The 21,302-nt window shown below is 34.4% G+C and overlaps 2 protein-coding genes across 5 annotated transcripts; one reads left to right on the plus strand and one right to left on the minus strand.

Annotated features, from left to right (window-relative positions):
- Window positions 1–6,222: 6,222 nt before the first annotated feature.
- LOC142621778 (uncharacterized) lies at window positions 6,223–12,937 on the plus strand. Of its 4 annotated transcripts, XM_075795140.1 has the most exons (9): window positions 6,301–6,362; window positions 6,505–6,561; window positions 7,057–7,140; window positions 7,388–7,503; window positions 7,732–7,814; window positions 8,870–8,991; window positions 9,800–9,964; window positions 10,511–10,604; window positions 12,467–12,937. In XM_075795140.1, exons 3-9 carry the CDS (start codon window positions 7,128–7,130, stop codon window positions 12,678–12,680), a joined length of 807 nt encoding a protein of 268 aa, XP_075651255.1. In that variant the 5' UTR covers window positions 6,301–6,362; window positions 6,505–6,561; window positions 7,057–7,127; the 3' UTR covers window positions 12,681–12,937. The 4 variants fall into 4 exon arrangements, with proteins under 4 accessions (XP_075651252.1, XP_075651253.1, XP_075651255.1 ...); XM_075795137.1 differs by lacking the exon at window positions 7,057–7,140 and having other exon boundaries at window positions 6,223–6,362; window positions 6,486–6,561; XM_075795138.1 differs by lacking the exon at window positions 7,057–7,140 and having other exon boundaries at window positions 6,263–6,362.
- An 873-nt stretch (window positions 12,938–13,810) lies between these two features.
- LOC142621105 (CRM-domain containing factor CFM3, chloroplastic/mitochondrial) lies at window positions 13,811–21,039 on the minus strand. Its single transcript, XM_075794421.1, has 9 exons — window positions 19,657–21,039; window positions 18,872–19,349; window positions 18,656–18,786; window positions 16,576–16,926; window positions 16,282–16,438; window positions 15,914–16,206; window positions 15,767–15,826; window positions 15,562–15,654; window positions 13,811–14,257 (listed from the first exon to the last, which is right to left on the minus strand). Exons 1-9 carry the CDS (start codon window positions 20,932–20,934, stop codon window positions 14,171–14,173), a joined length of 2,928 nt encoding a protein of 975 aa, XP_075650536.1. The 5' UTR covers window positions 20,935–21,039; the 3' UTR covers window positions 13,811–14,170.
- Between the last annotated feature and the right edge of the window lie 263 nt (window positions 21,040–21,302).

Raw genomic sequence — 21,302 nt, forward strand, 5'->3', positions numbered from 1 at the left:
TCAACTTTGGTGGGTTCAACCTGTGACAAATTGCAAGAATAAGACACAAAGTTAACAACACATTTATCAACTATACGTTTTCTTAGTGTAAGTTCATTCATATTTCCCACAATAACTTCAGGAGGGTGATTCAACTTGATCTTGGAAGAAGGTCCTTTCTCTTCATGAGACTCGAAATCAGGTGAGGTAGGAATGTCTGCTGAAACTTCTACAACACTTGGAGTACTTGGAGTTGCGGACTCTTGATCAACTATTTCTTGAACACCCCTAGGTTCAGGAGGAATAATTTCCTTAGGTATCTCCTCAATAATTTTCTCAGAACTAGAGTCGAAAGCATCATCAATAATAACATTAACTGTTTCCATCCTTTGGTGCTATAGGTCTTCATTTGGCAAACGAATACTATTGCATACAATATCAACATCAGGTACCAATCCATAGTAGTTATCTAGAGTGCGAACACCACCGATGAGTTTCTTCCCAAACTTATTCAGCCCAAGGCATTTTCCTTTTGAGAATAACACTATAAAGTCTTGATCACATATCCAGCTTATACTCAATAGGTTCATCCTCAGACCTTCTACATATAGCACATTAGCAATATCTGACAGTTCAAGTAGAGAGATAGCTCCTTTCCCTTTTATATGTGTTTTGCTCCCATCACCAAAGGTGACATTTCCACCTTTCTTGGACTCAAAAATCTTAAAGAGAGAACGGTTTCCAGTCATGTGTTGTGAGCATCCACTGTCAAGGTACCACAAACATGTGTCCATTACCTTAAATGCAGACTTCATCATAAAGCACACCTAATGCTTAGATGACAAATCCGTAGGGATGATATTTTCTTTCATCTACCATTTATGAATAAAGCCTTTAACCTTCACTTTTCTCAAACGAACTCCTCCGCACATTTTCATTCTGAGGCAGTCTAGTTTCATCTTTGTCACATTTATATCCTTTTTAATAATCATCATGACAGTTTTCAAATAACTTTTAAACTTTCATTTTTAGAGACACTCAATTAAATAGAGATTAGAAAAACAAGATGCATTTGAATCAAAAGATCTTTTCTTGCCGATTGCAGCCATGACAACAGGGGTCAATTGATCACATAGCAAAGATTAACCCTAATTAGAGTGCGCTTGCTCTGATACCACTTCATAGGCCAAGAAAGTATTAATCCATTGGGTAAATTAAAAAATTAATTAGCCAAGTAAATTAATTAAGTTAATTTAACATGCAATATGCATGGTAGCACAAACAAATCACCAACTAAGTTAAATGCAACGGAAAATAAATTTGACATAGGTGATTTGTTTACGAATGGGGAAAACCATCGAGGCAAAACCCCACCGAGTGAATTTAAGATCACTACTCCCAAGAATCCACTATTATCAAAATAAGAGATTACAAGTAAAGAAATCCTAGTACCTTATATCAACTTACAGTTGAACCCTTACCTCAATACACAAATGGACTTGTAATGTAGTGACAATCTCTCATTTCAATGCACTGCTTCTAGTATGCGACTAATCAATCGATGCGCGGATCCCAGTACTTCAAATAACTTTTAGACTTGCATTTTTTGAGACACTCAATCAAATAGAGATTAGAAAAACAAGATGTATTTGAATCAAAATATCTTTTCTTGCCGATTATAACCATGACAACCAGGGTCAATTGATCACACAACAAAGATTAACCCTAATCAGAGTGTGCCCACTTTGATACCACTTGATAGGCCAAAAAAGTATTGACCCATTGGGCAAATTAATTAATTAATTAATTAGCCAAGTAAATTAATTAAGTTAATTTAACATGCAATACGCGTGGTAGCACAAACAAATCACCAACTAAGTTAAATACAATAAAAAATAAATTTGACATAGGTGATTTGTTTACGAATAGGGAAAACCACCGAGACAAAACCTCACCAGGTGAATTTAAGGTCACCACTCCCGAGAAATCACTATTATCAAAGCAAGCAGTTACAAGTAAAGAAATCTCAGTACCTTATACCAACCTACAGTTGAACCCTTACTCCAATACACAAATGGACTTATAATGTAGTGAAAATCTTTCCTTTCAATGCACGGCTCCCAGTACGTGACTAATCAATCGATGTGCGGATCCTAGTACGCGACTTACACACCAACTTGAGAAATATGTTGGTTGCAAAATTTTTCAGTTCATCCACACGATGAAGATTAAGAAGCTCCTTGGTTACAAAACCCTACAGCGTACAAACGCAGCAGTTTCTTCAAGAGAAAGATGAACTAAAGCAAATTGTCTCCGATTACAATATACATGTAACAACAAGTGTAACCACCCAAGACGGTCCTTAAAATAATCTTTATATATGTCTAGGGTTGTGAGAAAAGAAACTCTACACAAATAGCTTGGATATGCATAAAAAACAGATCTGAAAATTTGATTTTCGTAAACCTCGATAGATAGGCTATCTGTCGAGATGCTGTCGAGTTTCGGGCTAAATGCTCCTTTTAAATCTTGATAAATTCAATCTGTCGTGCTATCTATCGAGCTTTAAAATACAGCAATTCTTCATTTGTTTCTTGAATAGATTTACATGGCTTTAACTCTTGACTTGAACATAAAGTTGTTTGAAGACTTAAACCATCCTAGATCTACCCAAATACAAGTAAAGTGTGTTTTGTCAAAGGATTAGCCAATTCTAAACGACATATGTTCATAACAAGTTCCACATATGTCCTAACACACATTTTCTATAATTGATAAAAGGGCATTTATATAACATGTTATTTTATAATACCATTGAATAAATTATAAGTACTTTTGAAATATATTGAAGTATCTATGAGTAAAATTTGGAAGGATTATAAACAATTGAATGACTATATTTTAGGAATTGTATACATATTATTATTTTAATGACTTGAGTTCATTAATCTTATACGAAGATAAATATAAGACTTGAATGTTACAAAGTCATATGGTTTTTTTTTTTTTTTGATTCCTTCATATGGTTATGTTAGTTTCTATGTTTGGGTTGATTTTGATTTTAAGAATAAGAAATGATAGATTAGTAACTAATTACTAAAAATACTACTCACCTCTTGAGCACCTATTAAACTACACGTAGCCTTCCTTTCTCTTTATGATTGACACATTTCCCCTCTTCAATTCTATTCCATCTTCTTGAACGTCCCCACCCAATGCTCAGCACTGTCCTTTCTTATCTCCCTTTGCTACTTGGTCTCTTATTTCTTGTCCTCCCCAATTCTTAATGAAAGCCTTAATTCTAATCAAGTGAATTAAGCCTTTAACCTTCACTATTCTCAAACGAACTCCTTTGCAAATTTTTCATTCTGAGGCAGTCTAGTTTCTTCTTTGTTCATGACAGCTTTCAAATAACTTTTAGACTTGCATTTTCTGAGACACTCAATCAAATAAAGATTAGAAAAACAAGATGTATTTGAATCAAAAGATCTTTTCTTGCCGATTGTAGCCATGACAACAGGGGTCAATTAATCACACAGCAAAGATTAACCCTAATCAGAGTGTGTCCGCTCTGATGCCACTTGATAGACCAAGAAAGTATTGACCCATTGGGTAAATTAACCAATTAATTAGCCAAGTAAATTAATTAAGTTAATTTAACATGAAATATGTATGGTAGCACAAACAAATCACCAACTAAGTTAAATACAGTGGAAAATAAATTTGACACACATGATTTGTTTACGAATGGGGAAAACCACTGAGGAAAAACCCTACAGAGTGAATTCACTATTATCAAAACAAGCGGTTACAAGTAAAGAAATCTCAGTACTTTATATCAATCTACAGTTGAACCCTTACCTCAATACACAATTGGACTTGTAATGTAATGACAATCTCTCCTTTCAATGTACGGCTCCCAGTACGTGACTAATCAATCAATACGCGGATCCCAGTACGCAGCTTACACACCAACTTGAGAAAGATATTGGCTGCAAAATTTTTCAGTTCATCCACACGATGAAGATCAAGAAGCTCCTTGGTTACAAAACCCTACGATGTACAAACGCAGCAGCTTCTTCAAGAGAAAGATGAACTAGAGCAAATTGTCTCCGATTACAATATGCATGTAACAACAAGTGCAACCACCCCGAGACAACCCTTAAAATGATCCTTATATATGTCTAAGGTTGTGAGAAAAGAAACTCTACACAAATAGCTTGGATATGCATGAAAAACAGATCTAAAAATCTGATTTTCGTAAACCTTGATAGATAGGCTATCTGTCGAGATGCTATCGAGTTTCGGGCTAAAAGCTCATTTTAAACCTCGATAGATTCAATCTGTTGTGCTATCTATCGAGCTTTAAAATACAACAATTCTTCATTTGTTTTTTAAACAGATTTGCATGCCTTTAACTCTTGACTTGAACATAAAGTTGCTTGAAGACTTAAACCATCCTAGATCTACCCAAATACAAGTAAAGTGTGTTTTGTCAAAGAATTGACCAATTCTAAATGACATATGTTCATAACAAGTACCACATATGTCCTAACACACATTTTCTATAATTGATAAAAAGGCATTTATATAACATGTTATTTTATAATACCATTAAATAAATTATAAGTACTTTTGAAATATATTGAAGTATCTATGAGTAAAATTTGTAAGGATTATAAACAATTGAGTGACTATATTTTAGGAATTGTATACATATTATTATTTTAATGACTTGAGTTCATTAATCTTATACGAAGATAAATATAAGACTTGAATGTTACAAAGTCATATGGTTATGTTAGTTTCTATGTTTGGGTTGATTGTGATTTTAAGGGTCCGTTTGGATAGAACTTATTGCTGAAAATTAAAAACTGAAAACACTGTAACAAAATAGTTTTTAAATGAATAGTATTGTGGGACCTATTTTTAATGAAAAAGTTGTCGAAAAGTGAAATTTGTGGGTCTCGTGAACAGTGCACGGGACCCACTGATGTGATGAAAATGGCTGAAAAGTCAACAATATACAGCTACTGTTCATGAACGTTAGCATGAACAGTAAAAATTGTCCCCCTGACGCGTGCAGTAGCAGAAGGAAAAAAAAAAAAAAAAAAAGAGAGAGAGAAGGAAACGTGATGTACAAAACGCAGACACACAATAAGTTGGATCCAAACGCCACCTAAGAATAAGAAATGGTAGATTAGTAACTAATTACTGAAAATACTACTCACCTCTTGAGCACCTATTGAACTACACGTAGCCTTCCTTTCTCTTTATGATTGACACGTCACCCCTCCCCAATTCTATTCCATCTTCTTGAACGTCTCCACCCCATGATCAGCACTGTCCTTTCTTATCTCCCTTTCCTACTTATCTTATTTCCTGTCCTCCCCAATTCTTAATGAAAGCCTTAATTCTAGTCAAGTGGACCTTGCGGTGCCCGTTAACATAATCTATAAACTATTTATATATATAATTAGTGCATGCCTATAAATAATTAATATGTGCATTTAACCCATGGACACATTCAATGAACTAATATTTTGACATAAATATAATCTTTGTTGAGGTGGAAGCCTAAATGAAGAATATGTCATTTGGTAGAATCTCATGCATTCTCACGTGATATTTCTACTTATATATGTGTGTATGTGTATTTGATTGATTAGTAAGTCTCTTGTTATTAAGCAAGAAATATAGCCTATACTAAAAAATCAATCAGTATCTTGACTTGATTGATAAAGAATATTCATTATAGAGCAAAATTTATAAGTTGAAACTTTATAATATCTATTAAAAATTTTATATTGAAAGGTAATAGTATTAGATGTACTTTTACATATACAACTTTTTTTTTTCAATACAAATATGATAGGGATTGAAATTTTTGGGGTCTACTTTATAATAATTGTTCGTTAACATCCAACCAAGATATTAATGGAACTGTTTTTAGTATCGCTTGAACTCGAATGCAAGACCTTATTTAAGGAGAAGAAACTTTACCAAGTCACCAACAAACTTCCATCAAGTAAAAAAAAAGTTCTCGTTACCAATTACGATTTTCCATTCCTCTCAACAACAACAAAAATACTATTATCCAGGGCCAAAAAAAAATCGTAAGGGATTACATTGCGCACACAAAAAAAAAAAAAAAAAAAAAAAAAAAGAAGTTAGGACTGATTTGGTAATGTTATTCCAGTAACGTAGTTGTATTTTTTACGTATGGATAATGCGTAAAAATAATTGTAATGACACCGATACCAACCGGGCCTTACTTGTAGAAAAACAAAAACGCTGTAAATGATCATCACTCACTGGTTGTCCACTTCCAAACACAAGGGAAGGTTAGAACTCTGAGGTCTGAAGTCTGAAGATAACAAGCTGTAAGTAATAAATCAGGAATGGAAACCCTTTTGTTGTGCAACTATAATTTCAATCAAGTGCTCCCAATCCCAAATTCACTGATTTTCAAAAAACCCATCTCACCAAGATCTTCTTTTAACCAGGTGCGCTTCTTCTCCTCAGGCAATCACAGCTCCACAACAAGAACCTTGAAGATGGCCCAAACTGCACAAAACCCAGGTAACAAAATTCATCATTTCACTCATACATACCTATATATCTATGTATATGTGCATAAATGTATGTCCCTGTTTTTGTGTGTGTGACCTAGTTTATGTGCGAGAAACAAACCGTGAAATTGAGCAGGACCCGTTAGCAAATAATAGCAAATTCGTGGATTTAGATAATAAAGGATGCATTATATGTGATGCTCATTTTGTAACCGATGGTTTTTGTTTTTTTTATTTGGTTTGTTTTTGTTTTATGCAATAATTTATATGACAGTGAGGATTTAGCTTAAAGCATTATGGAAGAGAAATAGGATTAGTGAAACACCCAGAGAAGATTTTTATGTTATGTGTGATGGTCTTTGTGCTTCATTTCATACTAGCTTCCATGAATTGAATCTGATGTGAAATAATAGAAATGTTACTTTGTTTTATGGAGATACCTTCAACATTTTTGTGAATTTGATTTGTGATGTTTTGTTATTGAATCAAGATTTGCATTTGGTAGATTCGGCCTTGCAGGGTTTGGCTTTTGTTGGCGAAGAAGTTTGGGATTAGTTATAGTGTTCAAGTTGGTTTATGAGTTGGTCAGGTTTGCTAAAATTTTTTTTGTTTCTAAGTCTTTTTCTGGGGGTATTAGAGCAAAGCTTCACTGTTGCTTGACTTGGGAAATTGTCCTCTTTAACATTTCAAAGAGTTAAGATAAACTTTGAACACTCTTTTTACTTCCTTTGCAAGTTTGGAAAGGTCATTCTAAGATGATAAACCATTCTAGCATGTTGTTTTTCTCGATATATGTCTAAAAAGTTATTGCTGATTTTTGAATTGCATCATTTCAGCGGTTCAGCAGAAAGTCATAATACCAAATAAATATGAAGAAAAACTTGTGGGCATATTGCATGAAACTGGATCTTCAGAGGTTATAATCTTATGCCATGGTTTTCGATCCTCAAAGGTTGGTGTTTCTAATTCTAATAAGAAAAGTGTTTAGTTCCCCCCCCCCCCCCCCTCTCTAGCTGTTCCTGCCAGTTTTATTTAGTACTCTCATAGTAATGTTTTCCAAAAATGAGATTGTTGGATGTAATTATGTAAATATGTGTAAATTTATGAATATATAGGCAAACATTGTAACTTGGCTTCCTTTTGAGGAAGAGTTTTACAACTGATGTTTTTCCATCTCCAGGAATATAATACTATGGCAAACCTTGCTGTTTCACTGGAAAATGAAGGAATCAGTGCCTTCCGTTTTGACTTTGCCGGAAATGGGTAAGCTGGTAGAATTACTGGTTGTAAATGTTTGGACAATTAAAAGATTATTATAAAGATTTCTTTACTTGTGCTACGTCTATCGTCTAGTTGTTTGAAGATAGTCTTTACATATATTTATGCAGTTCCACAACTACTATAGTAATAGATGGCAGATAACTTGTAATGGTGGATGATTTAATAATGTAATATAACAGGTACCTAAATGCAAATTCTGCATCTCCGGTTGCTGCTGTTCTTGGCTGATCTCATCATTCATGAAAGTTTTAGCAGCAATCAATTTTTTCCTTAAAAAAAGTGAATTAATTTTCTCTATATAATCTAAGAATCTTATGGAATTGCACCTTGCTATCTGCTGTAACTTTATCAAATGAAAGCCTAGTCCACAGACTCCTTACCAAATGTGTTGCTGAATGGAGTTGTGAGTCATCAAAAAACCTAAACTTGAAATCCATCAGTCTTAATGTAATGATTTAGTTCAAAAGTAATACCACATTATTTTGATGCGTGTAGAATTGTATTTAATCCTTCACTTCTATTGCCAGGGTTATCTATTCTCTTTGATTGAAGTACAAGCAAAATCCTAACCACATGAGAAGTCATTTGCTCATGGTTGAGCACATATGTGAAACACTTTATAGGCTTGTTGTATGGTAGCATACAACTTATTTATCTATTTTTGATTTTGTTATTATAGATAGTCTGGTTTAGTTAATGACCATAGTGAAATTCCTGTTATTGTTCTTAATGAAGGAGACTATTATCTTCAATTTGTACTATATTGGCCAGACATTTTAGCCTCTCTAGGACAATAAGATTGATTTGCCAACAACAACAACAACAAAAAGAAGAAGAAGAAGTTAACATTGCAATTGTTGAAAGAATGACAGCATTTTTATTTTACTGACATATGCTTGTTCCTCCATCTGTATCGTGTTCTTCTTCTGTGGTTTTAAGTTGTGATATATGTTCTAGTTTTTGAGTGTCAATCTTGGTAGTTCTTACCCAACACATTTCCTTTCATGCGATTTTAGTGCTCCATTTTGCTGTTTCAGGGAAAGTGAAGGTGTATTTCAGTATGCTAACTATTGGAGAGAGGTTGATGACTTGCATGCTGTAATCCAACACTTCTCTGGAGCAAACCGTGTAATAAGTGCAATTATTGGGCATAGTAAAGGTAAACTGTTAACATACTCAACATATGAATATCACTGATAAGAAAGGAAAAATTTTATACATGGTTTTTCTCCTCTTTGATGACTAAATAGAGCTGGAAAAAAGTCTTATGCCCCCTTGCCCCATTGGGCCCCAACCGGATTCTCTATCCTCTTGTTTTACTCCTATCATCATCTTCATTTTTGGGCCTTCTTTACATTTATAAAAGTCTTTTGAATCTCAAAGCAAGAGTTCTAGAAATAATGTTGTTTTGATGGGACCCAGTCCTGAATAAATGTTTCCTCTAAATGGAGGAGAGGATATCCGGTTTCCAGAATAGTGGTGCTAGTAGGAATGGTGGAAGCAGCAGGCTGGCAGTCATGGGAGGGATTGAGTGTGTATGTCATGATAGCTGTCCATGTCCTGGTGCTGTTCATATAAACATAGATGCACACTGATATTTGTGCATTAGCTTCTGCTTATGGAATATTTCCTTAGTAGTTAATGCGAATAATTTCTATCTGCTTGATCTTCCCAAATGCACATATTACTTTGGTGTAGTATTTAAAATATATTCCAAGGTTCTTGCTTCAAAATGAGATATTTAGAATTTGTAATCTTTAGATTCAACTTCTATGTGAAATTGCATCCACAATCATCAAATGACACAAATCTCATTTCATCACGTATGTTGCCTTGCATTTGTCTTAAAAGTTGATCTTTCATTTTTGTGTCAGTATTTTTACCTAGTTTTCTTGAAGTTCAATAGTAAAATAATGACTTTTTATGTGTAAATTCATCCATTGTAAGTGCTGAAAATGTAAATGCAGGAGGCAATGTGGTGCTACTCTACCCTGCTAAGTATCATGATATTCACACAGTTGTCAATCTTTCTGGCCGTTATGACCTGAATAAAGGCATTGAAGAACGTGTGGGGAAAGAGTTTATGCAAAGAATCAAAGAGGATGGATTCATTGATGTTAAGACTAACACAGGTAATCTGTTAATTTCTATCTAACAAGGTCATGTATGCTTGATGATATGAAATCTTTCAGTTTACAAAGTAATTGTTTTTACATGCTTTTCTTCCTCAATGTTTTGCATATGCTCAAGCTTAATCCGCCTTTTAGAGAATTTTGGATCAAGCATAACTCCATCATCAATAATGGCAGATCTATCTGCTTATTTTCTGTCAAGTGAATTTTGAAAAAGAAAAATTAACTATTAGTCCCTTTGTCCCAAATTGTTGGTCCTCTATTCCATTTTAGGATGTCCCCAAATATAGTCCTCTTTGAAAGTTAATATGTAAATTTCTTAATTTACCCTTTACTTTATTTAAAAATTTAATACCATTCTTTTATTAAAGTTTAAATTAATGAGGGTAGTTGTGTAAACTTATACATTTTGACTAAAGACAACGCATTAAATGATGTTCCCTTAAAAAGTTAGATTTTCTAAACATGACCAACAATTTGGGTCAGAGGGAATACTATTTAAATGACTTATAAAGACAACATGACTTATATTTTGATACTTCATAGGAAGTGTTGATTACCGGGTGACTGAGGAAAGTTTACTGGAACGCCTAAGCACAAATATGCATGAAGCATGCCTTAAGATAGACAAAGAGTGCCGGTGAGTTAATTTGTCTCGCATTTTGCCTTTATGTGTTCTTTCATCTCTTGCTTGACCAAGTTTATCATATTTTATGAAACTTTACATAATGTTCTTAGTTAATATGAAAACATAATTACATAGCATATTTTTTCTTGATGGTTCACAATTTCTAACATTCTGCTAGCAATTTTTTTCTTTCTAGATGAATGAAACAAAGCTTGATATCCCACAAAGATTAAACCATGTTTTTTGGCTTTTTGTAAGCCTGTTAGGCTCACTGCTTAACTTGGGCTCAGGCTCAGTTAGGAACAAAGAGAAGGAAGGGGAAAAAAAAGAGGGGGGGGGGGGGGGGATCTATTCACTAGTCAAATCCTGTAGAATGAAGTTTTCCTCCAAATTGGTTTAGAGGAATCTCTTCCAACCAATTATGTGGCAACTCATAAAACCATCTATTGGTATTATTTAAACAAGTCACATGACTTATTAAATAGGCCATGTGACTAAAAGTACATGTGGATAATTGTTTTAATCTCCACTTGGGTTTGGAGGTAAACTTTGTCCAATCCTATATCACTTTCTCTTTGTATCTAAGGTCATATTTACTGTTGTGCCACTTTCTTGATTTTCAGAATTTGTTACCTTGTTAACTATGCCATGTTTGAAATCTGGAATGACCCATGCATAATTAGATCTGGAAAACTTGTGAGGTCGATCTGGTTTGGGTTTTGATCTATCCGGCTTTGGGTTAGAAATGAGTTACCTAACCTATGACCCTCACCCGGTCTCTTATAGGTCACGTCGACCTGGAATGACCTGCAAATTTTTTTCCACATGAATATATATATATATATATATATATATATATATATATATATATATATATATAACTTAATCATATTGTTTTCATCTTCCTCATATTCCTTTCAATACAAATAAGAGAACAAATAAACAAACGTTAAATAATACATAAATCTTAAATTTACACTGTTCAAGTTAAATAATACATAAATACTTAAGGTTATACAATCCAAAACTGTTTACTAATCTTAACATCACCATGAAAGGGCATAAAAACAAAACTAGATGCGGACCATATCATGATTTTAACCTTGTCAAGTCCACCTTTTGCATATAAAAGTGAATAAATAAGAATTAAGATTTAAAAGAAAGACAAATATTGAGTGAAAAGTAAACAGAAATGGGTCCAATGACTCCAATGGTTAGAATAGAAAATTTTGTAGAGGAAGAATTTCACTTCATCACTCTACGGATGATACGGTTCATGCGATAGTGAAAACTGAAAATGCAATAGTGAAAACTGAAATTTTGACCGGACCTGACTCGGACTTGCACTGTTTTGGGTCGACCCATATTTTGGTGGGTCCCAAAAGTCCAACCCATATAAAACAAATTGACCAACAGAGGCTATGAAGAAATTTTTTTTGTTGGTTAATACAACTCATGCAACTGGATTGAACCCTCACTCTCCACACCTTACTTATGGTGAAGGGAATGCCATAACATCCCAATTAAAAACCTGCGGACTTGTAGTAGGTTGCTTTTGCTATTAGGGACATTTTATAATTTTTTTGCCTAATACTTAATGTTTTACCATTAACAATACATGTATCTCTCTCTCTTTCTTTTTTGGGTTGGGGGTGGGGGGGGTGGAGCTAAGATTGACTTCAGATTTTGGCATAAGGGTTGTTCTTGTTGTAAATCTAAAATGGGCTATTTTCTTACAGCTGACTATGGTGCTGATAACTATCTGTATAACTGGCAATTTTCACCAATCACATTATGCATATCATTTCATAGTGTTATTGAAATATAATTTTTTTTTTTTACTGTAAAAATAATCACCATTACTGTATATACAGGATCTTGACAGTCCATGGATCTGCTGATGAGGTCATCCCTGTTCAAGATGCATTAGAGTTTGCCAAGATAATACCGAACCACAAATTACATGTTGTAGAAGGAGCTGATCATGGATACACATCACATCAAGCTGAATTAGTCTCAGTTGTTTTAAATTTTATTAAAGAAGCTCTGCAGCAGGACAAGGTTACCCTGTGTCCACCTGCAGTATAAAGACAAATAGCAGCATATTTTACAGATTGAGTTTTCTAACCTTTCTGTTGAATGAACCACAACCTGCCTATGTAATGAGATGAATAAAAGCTGCATGTACTTATTATTTTACCTTATTTCGTGAAGTGAGGATTATGTTATACTGTTTGCTAGTTGTATTTTCTGCTGACAAGGTACAGTTGCATGATTGTTCATAATGTGAACCATTTTTTACCTCTTCATTAGAAAGGGGATTATGGTATTGTCCAATTCAACCAGTGTTCATTGTCCCACTCAGGCTCCAACATTTTGTTGTGGTCACCCTTGACATTTGGTCATAGGATCAAATCATATCTAAAGCATCTGTGATTTTTTAACCCATGTTTATAGAAATTTTGACTCTTGTAAGGCTGAGATCGCCTTTCAGAAGAAAGACGTTGAATGTAGGAATGACCTTGTTGCCATGTTTTTCCTTTTAAAAATCACAGCCGCCTTGAAAAACTTACTGAATATCTTTACGAACTTGTCAAAGCAAACTTATTCCAGTAAAAATTGATGGGCAGAATAGAAATAGAATATAGATTGTTGCTACAATAGAATATCATATCTTATGAAAAAATATATAATATATTCAAAACTGAAATTTTAACTTTTTGTTCACTTATTTTATTCTCATTTTTCTCTGTCATTATTCTAATATATATTTTTGAAGTGACAATCTTTGATAACCAAATTGAGATTTTAGAGGTGACGATTGAAAAAAAAAAAAGAGCATTATTAAAGTGCTAGATAATGTTATTTATTTTACAAACACTTATTTTCATAATTGAATCCAAACAATTCAGATTTAATGACCAATCTTAATAGATTTTAGAAGAGGCTTAGACAAAAGCTTCAAAACTTTCAGACTGACCTTAAACTCTTAAACAGTCCCCTTAAAACTCTACTCTTGCAGCACATAGACAGTATTGGATGCATCTGTCTATTATATCCCAATTATATGATGTTTTATCTTTTCTTTTATCCTTTTTTTTTTTTTTTTTGAAGTGGGGTGGGGGAAATAATTAAAAAATTAAAACAGGGAAAAGAAGAAAAGAATGAAATGTTAGTATTCTGAAATATTATTTAAGAGAAGCTGAACATCATGATAATTCATTAATGAAATTTTTGCTGAATGAATTTATTTACAGTGATATATTACATGAATGCTGCTAACAGTTGCAAATATTTAGAAAATACTGGTCATAACATTATAATTATCTTACTCCTAGCAGTTACAGCAGCAGAGGACTTGTACTTCTACAACATGATGTTCATGTTACAACAGCATAAACACTAACTGTTAACTCAATGATCATAGCTGACGCATGTATGTAAGAAAAGCCTCCGTAACAAGCATTTGAAATGCATATATTCTGCTATCATCTCATAGTTAGCTTGGCCTTTGGAATGAATGAATTCCTTTCAAGCATCTGCAATGCTTAATCTTCCAAGGAACAATCAAAGGATTATTATACTGGTCTAAGCTCCATATTTTGATCATAGCTATCTTCACTCCCAATGTCGTATGTTTCAAGATATGCCTCCTCGCCTTTATCCTAGGTCCAAGAGGAAATAAATAAATAAATTAAAAATATAATAACTCATGCAGCAGCAGGAATTTAATCTGAAGAGGTTGGAAGAATAGTATACTATGCCAAGTAATATTTGCTTACAGATCACAGCATAGACAATATTGCACCAAAAAACCAACACAAATCAAGATACACTGATCAGGAAAGATAACTTATAGATCAGTGTTGGTAAAAGCGTGTGGCGCACTTAAGCGCAAAGGCCTCTTGGAGCCTAGGCGCAAAGCATAAAGCGCAAGCACGCGCTTGATTGAAGTGAAGCGCCCATTTTATAAAAATAATTAGTAATGAGAAATACAACAATCAAATTATCATATAAATTGAAATAAAAAATTTTATACTATATAAGCCCTACTTTTGCAATTTTAACACAAAAATTGCAAGTCAAGTCATTTTATTTTTTTGGACCAGTTAGATATGAGTAGTTCCATATAATATCCTTTCTTGAATCTTCAATATCCATAATACCCTATGACTAATTACTAATATTAGTTAATAATTTGATCACTTAATGACTATAAGTCTATAATAATTAGTCTGCCAGCTATGTTCAACATCAACCACAAAAGTAGCTAAGAATATTAGGACATAGCAATATGGTAATTGGTACCAAGCAAATATTCAAAAGGGAAAAAATAGAATAATAAGAAGAAGAAGCTAGGTGGGTTACTGTTTTAAGGAGAAAAAATAAAAATAAAAATAGAGAAGAACTAGGGTTGTGGGTTTCAGGACAAGTTACACTCAAAATATTTTTTTTTGATAAGTAAGTTGCACTAAAAATATGCCAAATCAATGGTTTATATCAATAATGCCAAGATCATATCGTTTTGATTCAGTTTTGGTTTATTTTTTTAGAGAAGACAAATAAGCGCCAGAAAGGGTGCTTTGAGCTTCTTGAAAAAGTGCATCTAAAGCGCGGGCCTAGCTTTTGAGGCAAAAAGCACTGGAGCCTTGGGGTTCGCACTTTGAGTTTACGCGCACTTTTACCTACACTGTTATAGATACTAGAAACAATTAAAAAATTGAGTGCATGAGGGGCTAGAATAGATTAACCATGACAATTGACACACATACTCTTCTTCTTTTCTTTTATTTTTTAATAAAAATTTTGAAAAGTACAAAGGGCACATATTCTATACATAGCAAGTTCATTATGTCAATGGGGAAAACTGCCAGTGATAATATTGGTTTGGAAGAGTCAAATCCAAAGCGACAATTTGACATGAGGCACTTTGTATTAATTATATACAGAGGACTAAATGGCCAATTACCTCTTCTATGTCATCATCAGACACATTATGATCATCCAATCTTGAGTACAATGTTTTTGAGTCATCAATCTCCTTCCCATTTCTCAAATCTACCTGAAATCAAATGCAAAAACAGATAATTTACTAACAGGAAAAACAAGATTGGTTTAGGCAAATGTTGTCTGAATATCACTATATGTGTCTTTGTAAGCAATGGGTATAATACCAATTCAGATTTCACCAATTCCATTCTCTCTTGTAAGTCTGAGATACAATGCTTAAGTGCCTGCAAAATAGGAAATTAATTCAATGGAAGTATATAAATCAATCAATTTTGTGAACACATAGGACCAAGAAATTATTATAATGTTACCTCACGCCTCTGAAGTTCAATTGACCGAGCCAATGTCTGCCTTCTTGTCAATAAATTCTTGGGTCTTAGTGCTTGAGGCTGTCGATAATTCTTCCCACGATATACAATAATTGCATATCCTTTGTTAGTTTTATCTAAAGATACTAGCACTCCACCACTCTCTGCTTCCAAAGAAATTGCAATATGCTTGACTTGTTCAAGTCTTGTTCCTCTCACAATTATCTTTATCAACTCGCGATACTTCCAGTGTAAGTGCATGTTTTCTATGACACCAGCATAAACCCCTCGCCTGCCTGAAACAGAAACACAGAATAGTTTATTACTCTGGTTATAAAAAGCATCAAGTACAGATTTAAAGTGGCTCTTACCTAGATGTAGGTAGGGTTTCATGCTCAAACCCATCTTACGAAATAAAAGTCTCTCCTCATCAGTTATAGTTTCTAAATCAGTTGGGATATCTGCTGGTTCCAGATACTCCTGCACTTTTGCTAAAGCATTCTCAGCCCTTTTGAGCCTTCCTTTTGCCTAGGACCATTTGAAGTTAGATATAAATCAGAGCTTGGATATGGTTTTGCATTTTATGTGTCCAGATACCAAAGCAGAAGGTTTTTCTGTCCTAAAATTTTGTATAAGAAATTTGATTTTGTCTCTTAGTAACTTACAATAGATAGTTTGTTCTGAAGGTATTTGACTAACAAAGCATGTCTAGTCAAAACTGAATCTTTAATCATTTTCTGAACATCTTCACTACTTGGTTGGTTTCCCCAGCGAGATGTTGCTGCGATGGTTTCAGCAAGGGTTCCAGCAACCAATGGACCTTTAGAAGCTTTGGCCTTCGACACAATTGAGGCTGAGGCCATTTCTCGAGCTTGCTTTTTCACATTTTGTTGGAGATCTGTCAGTTTCTTCCTCTCTTTTAATGCCTCTGTAACAACTGGAGGCAAGTAGTCATTACCCCTGTAAAAGACAATATAATCCTTGTTTCTAGAAACTAGTGTGCCCCCTGTCAATTTCTGCATTCATAAAAATGCAACTGTCAAGAAGGAATTGCTATCCACAATTGAGTATCCACAATCTGATATGCTACTGGGCAGAAGGGATTAGACCAGCTTCTAGAACAAGGAAGACAGGCCAAAAATCTCCAAAAGCTTGGAAGAAACAAGAAACAGAATAGTATCCTGTCCTTAAAGATAATACAAAAGAACATATGGCTGGTCCAGATATAAAAAACACATTTATGAAGGTTAAGAGCCTAATTTATTTTAATTAGTATTGGATAAAAAATGATAGAGATATGTTTTATTGATTCAATTAAATTACTTTGAATTAGGATTTGTTAGATTAGGATGAATGATGAGTCTTATCAATTGATTATAGGAAGTTAGTTTTAACTTTTTACTTACACAATTCTTTTATTGTCTGCTTCAAGAGAACCAAGGCTTCCTAATTTGATAAAATGGACCACTTCGAGAGAGTCCAAACCTTCAAGTTTGATAAAACTATGACTACTCTTTATTCATAAAGGGTCTTGAAGAGTGGATAAGTACGGTCACAAAACAATGAAAAAGTTTCAATCTCTGTACTATATGTCATTCACCTAGGAAAACTAAATGCTTGTCATTGCAAAATATATAAGAGGCTCGAATCCAAAATGATGGTATGTAAGAAACCAAAGAGAAGTACTTCATGACAGAAGAAGAAAGAACCTAAAGGGCAAGGGTGTTTTCTAGAGGGGAAGAATGTTATGAGCCTAATTTATTTTGATTATTATTGGATAAATAATGATAGAGATATGGTTTATTGATTCAAATAATTAGTTTGGATTAGGATTAGTTCCAATAGTTTGGATTAGGATGAATTATGATGAGTCTTATCAATAGATTACAGGAAGTCAGTATTTGTCTTTTATCAAATTGGAATATGTCTTGTATAAACTCAGATGTTGAAAATGATTAGAGAATAGTCATGATTTTCTAATTTAAAAATTGTTAACTAGTCTAACTTGGAGGTCTGGACTCTCTCAAAGTAGTCCATTTTATCAAATTGGGAGGCCTTGGTTCCCTTGAAGCAACCACCAAACAATGTACATAACAGTGTATAATATGCTTGGAATCGGGAAGCAACCAACCAAAAAAATAGTGTACGTAACAGTGTATATGGTTGGAATCAGAAATTAGATGGCCTGTTAATTTCCCAGTACTAGATGTGTACTTCCCACTGACTGCAATACCTGAATTGTGCAGTTAAATTCTATCTTCACCAAATTGTATGAAAAAGGAGGAGAGTTTGCCTCTTAAGCTTTATATCAATGTGCAAAGTAATTGTGACATGCAGAAAATCAAGCAATGGAACAGTAAATAAAGCCATAGAATCTCTACTTATTGAGCTAGTATTGAACTTGGACACTGTCTGTTGCATGCTTAATACATAACATTTCCCAGACCATTCAAGCTAGCTAGGATAATGAACTAAAGGAATCCTCTGAAAGGGCATTAAAGTTCTCATCATCAGCTTAATACAATCAGGATGCCTCAGATTTACATTTTGTAGTAATCTGTGAGGAAAATATCCAGATGATTGAATTCACATTGAAGTGGGAAAATTAACTTAAAACAATGTAAATCTGCTTCATGATGCTTGATGCTAACTACTGTAATATTTCTTTTAGCTAGATGGTGAAGCCCAAGAGATATTTTAAAATGCTGAACATTTAAGAAGGAAGCAATGTTTCTGAAGTCTCACCTTGAGTTCTTCTGCCATCCTCTCGTTACGTGTATTCAGTACACCACGTTTGATGGCTACCTTTGCAATAGCACTTCTTTCCCATAGCTTTACCATTGCCCTTGCCAGACCTTGCAATTCTCTGCTCCTTCCTATGAACATTAAGTAGATTCAAAGTAATAAAGAAACCAGATTTTGTGAATATGAATACAATAATAGAAATTAATTATGACAAACCTAAAGCAAAATGTGGGGGCATCGTTCTGGCAAGCCTACAGATATTTGTCATCTCCTTGTTTCTTAGACAATGTCTTGCGCCGTATGGAAGAAGTCTGAATGGTGGTTTATATCCAGGGACCACTGCAGGAAGCAAGTCTGCATCAACAGGAAATGGCTCACGGCCTGTCCAATCAGTAAACCGTGGACCCAACTCATGAAGTAAATGGTTGAGATCACTCAGATCCATCAGTTCTTCTTTAGATAGATCCTTCAAATACTTTGCATAATCATGGATAAAAGGTTCTGTAGATGTAATTGTGTCCACTACTAAATTATGTGTAGTATCACTCAAAGCTCCTTTTGAATCTTCCAAAATATTCATATTAGTTTGACTTTGTTTGGCATATGAATCGACAGAAGGAAGTTTGTAGGTTATTCCCCTGTACAACACAACAGAACTGCCTGACCTCCATATAATCAAACCTCCTGTCTTACTCTGATAGAGGCACAAAGATAATTAAAATAAGACGCTAGCAGACTCATTATCACAAACGCTTGATACTAAAACACAACAAGACAGGATATGCATAACTAAAAAACAAATAAATTTATGAAAAATCCCATTTAACTGAAGATATGTGAGTTTATCAAAATATGTAGGACTGTGCAATTCAATTAAGCATATGTTGCCAAAGTCATTACTCATTACAAGCTCCAAAATCATTGAAATTGTTGCATTTGTAATATTCAAAAGCAAAGAAATAGAAGAGATACAATGAACATAACAATGTGCAAACACTGACCTCTAAAATGTCATGGGTTCTTTTCATGTTAATCACAAGAGGCCCTTCGAATTTCAACTTCACCACTTCATCAGACCTCCATTTCTCATGTACAGAATCCACCAAAGCCTGTGTAATGCCGGCAACTCCAACCTTTGTCCTCTCTAGCATCCTCAAAGCTACATTCCTTAGTCTCCGCACCTCGTGTTCTGGAAGCTTTCTCTCCGCCAACTCTGTGTTGCTCCTCCTCTTACCACCTTCCCTAGACTCCATAACCTTCCCTCTCTTCCACGGTAACCCCATTGAGCCACTACTACCCTCAGCAAACCCCACATTTTTTCCAAAATGTTCATCCCTCGGATTTTCATTCAAAGGAACACCGTTTATGCCACTATAAATCTTTGTCTCCTCGTCTTTCAAAACCCCAATTGGAATTTCATCAAAAACATCACCTTCTCTCTTCCCTGGTAATCCAATTGAGCCACTACTACCGTCAACAGAAACTACATTTGTTTCAAAATGTTCACCTTTCCCAGATGACCTTTTGTTTAAAAAAACGCCATTTATGCCACTAGAAATCTTAGTCTTTTCGTTTTCTAAAACCCCACTTGGAATTTCATCAAATGCATCACCTTCTCTCTCAAACATGACATTGAAGTCAAATTCTTGTCCATGAATTTCCATTCTTTCCACTCTTTCAACAAAAGCACTTTCAGTACCATTTTTATAATGCCCACCAACCTCATCAAAATCTTCTCTTTGTTCACAACTCTTTTGGGTACCAGTTTCAGGCTCAGAATTAACCCGTAAATTCCTGGTATTGCTTTTGCTTCCATGAACCCAAGGAGGTAGAACACCCCGGTTCGGAAACAAAGAGCTCACTGGGTCACTCACCGATTCTTTAGCTTCAATTCCTGAGTCAGATGCACAAACCCCAGAAGATTTCTGTCTCTCCTTATCTTCTTCTTCTTCTTCTTCTTCTGGTTCCTCCCATGGAAATTTCTCTCTTTTGGAACTGGGTTTGAGCGACCATTTATCTTTAATTTGCTCAAAGAAGCTCGGCTTGGGTTTCCTCTTCTTCTTTGTGGTCTCAAAAGCAACTTTGATTCTTTGAGGTTGTTGATGGTTGTCAACCTGGGATGTCTGATTGGAACAAGAAATTCTGAGCCTGAGAGTTCTGGGAATACTCGAAGAATGAGTTTGGGGTTGGAGAAGAAGCAAGTATAGAGAAGGGAATGAAGGGTAAGTGCAAGGATAAGGGGAAGTGATAGAATTCAATGAAAATGGTTGCAGTGCCATGGTGAAAAGTGATTCCTGAACAGCATTTCTATTTCTAAGTTCGATAACAGGATTAGGATTTGGATTTGGATTTGGATTTTCTCTGAATAGTGAAACTCTGGCAAAATTTGGGAAACAGTACAGGATGGGAAAAATTTTAGGACGAAAGCATGCGTTCAAACTTAATTAGTAAGTTGGACTCTTTTTGGAAGTCGAGTTTAGTATACTCGACTTCCTACTAAAAATAGTTCTGACGTGGATTAAAAAAAGAGGAAAAAAGCCAGGTTGGAATTCTATAAAAGCGAATAAACTATACTCGACTTATGAAGTCGAGTATAGTGTACTCGACTTCTAATGTATAAAGAGTAGAACGTAGTAAAACTACTAAA

This window comes from Castanea sativa, chromosome 1, assembly GCF_040712315.1.
Source record: "Castanea sativa cultivar Marrone di Chiusa Pesio chromosome 1, ASM4071231v1".
In the NCBI taxonomy this organism is placed as follows: Eukaryota; Viridiplantae; Streptophyta; class Magnoliopsida; order Fagales; family Fagaceae; genus Castanea; species Castanea sativa.

Bases quoted from the DNA above. Each gene is read 5' to 3' on its own strand.
- LOC142621778 (XM_075795137.1), top strand. From the start codon at position 6,537: ATGGCCCAAACTGCACAAAACCCAG. The intron at 6,562-7,387 runs GTAACAAAATTC...GCATCATTTCAG, and splicing joins CCAAACTGCACAAAACCCAG to CGGTTCAGCAGAAAGTCATA. The intron at 10,605-12,466 runs GTGAGTTAATTT...CTGTATATACAG, and splicing joins AAGATAGACAAAGAGTGCCG to GATCTTGACAGTCCATGGAT.
- LOC142621105 (XM_075794421.1), bottom strand. From the start codon at position 20,934: ATGGCACTGCAACCATTTTCATTGAATTCTATCACTTCCCCTTATCCT. The intron at 16,439-16,575 runs GTAAGTTACTAA...AAATGGTCCTAG, and splicing joins TTCAGAACAAACTATCTATT to GCAAAAGGAAGGCTCAAAAG. The intron at 15,827-15,913 runs GTAACATTATAA...CCTATTTTGCAG, and splicing joins TTGAACTTCAGAGGCGTGAG to GCACTTAAGCATTGTATCTC.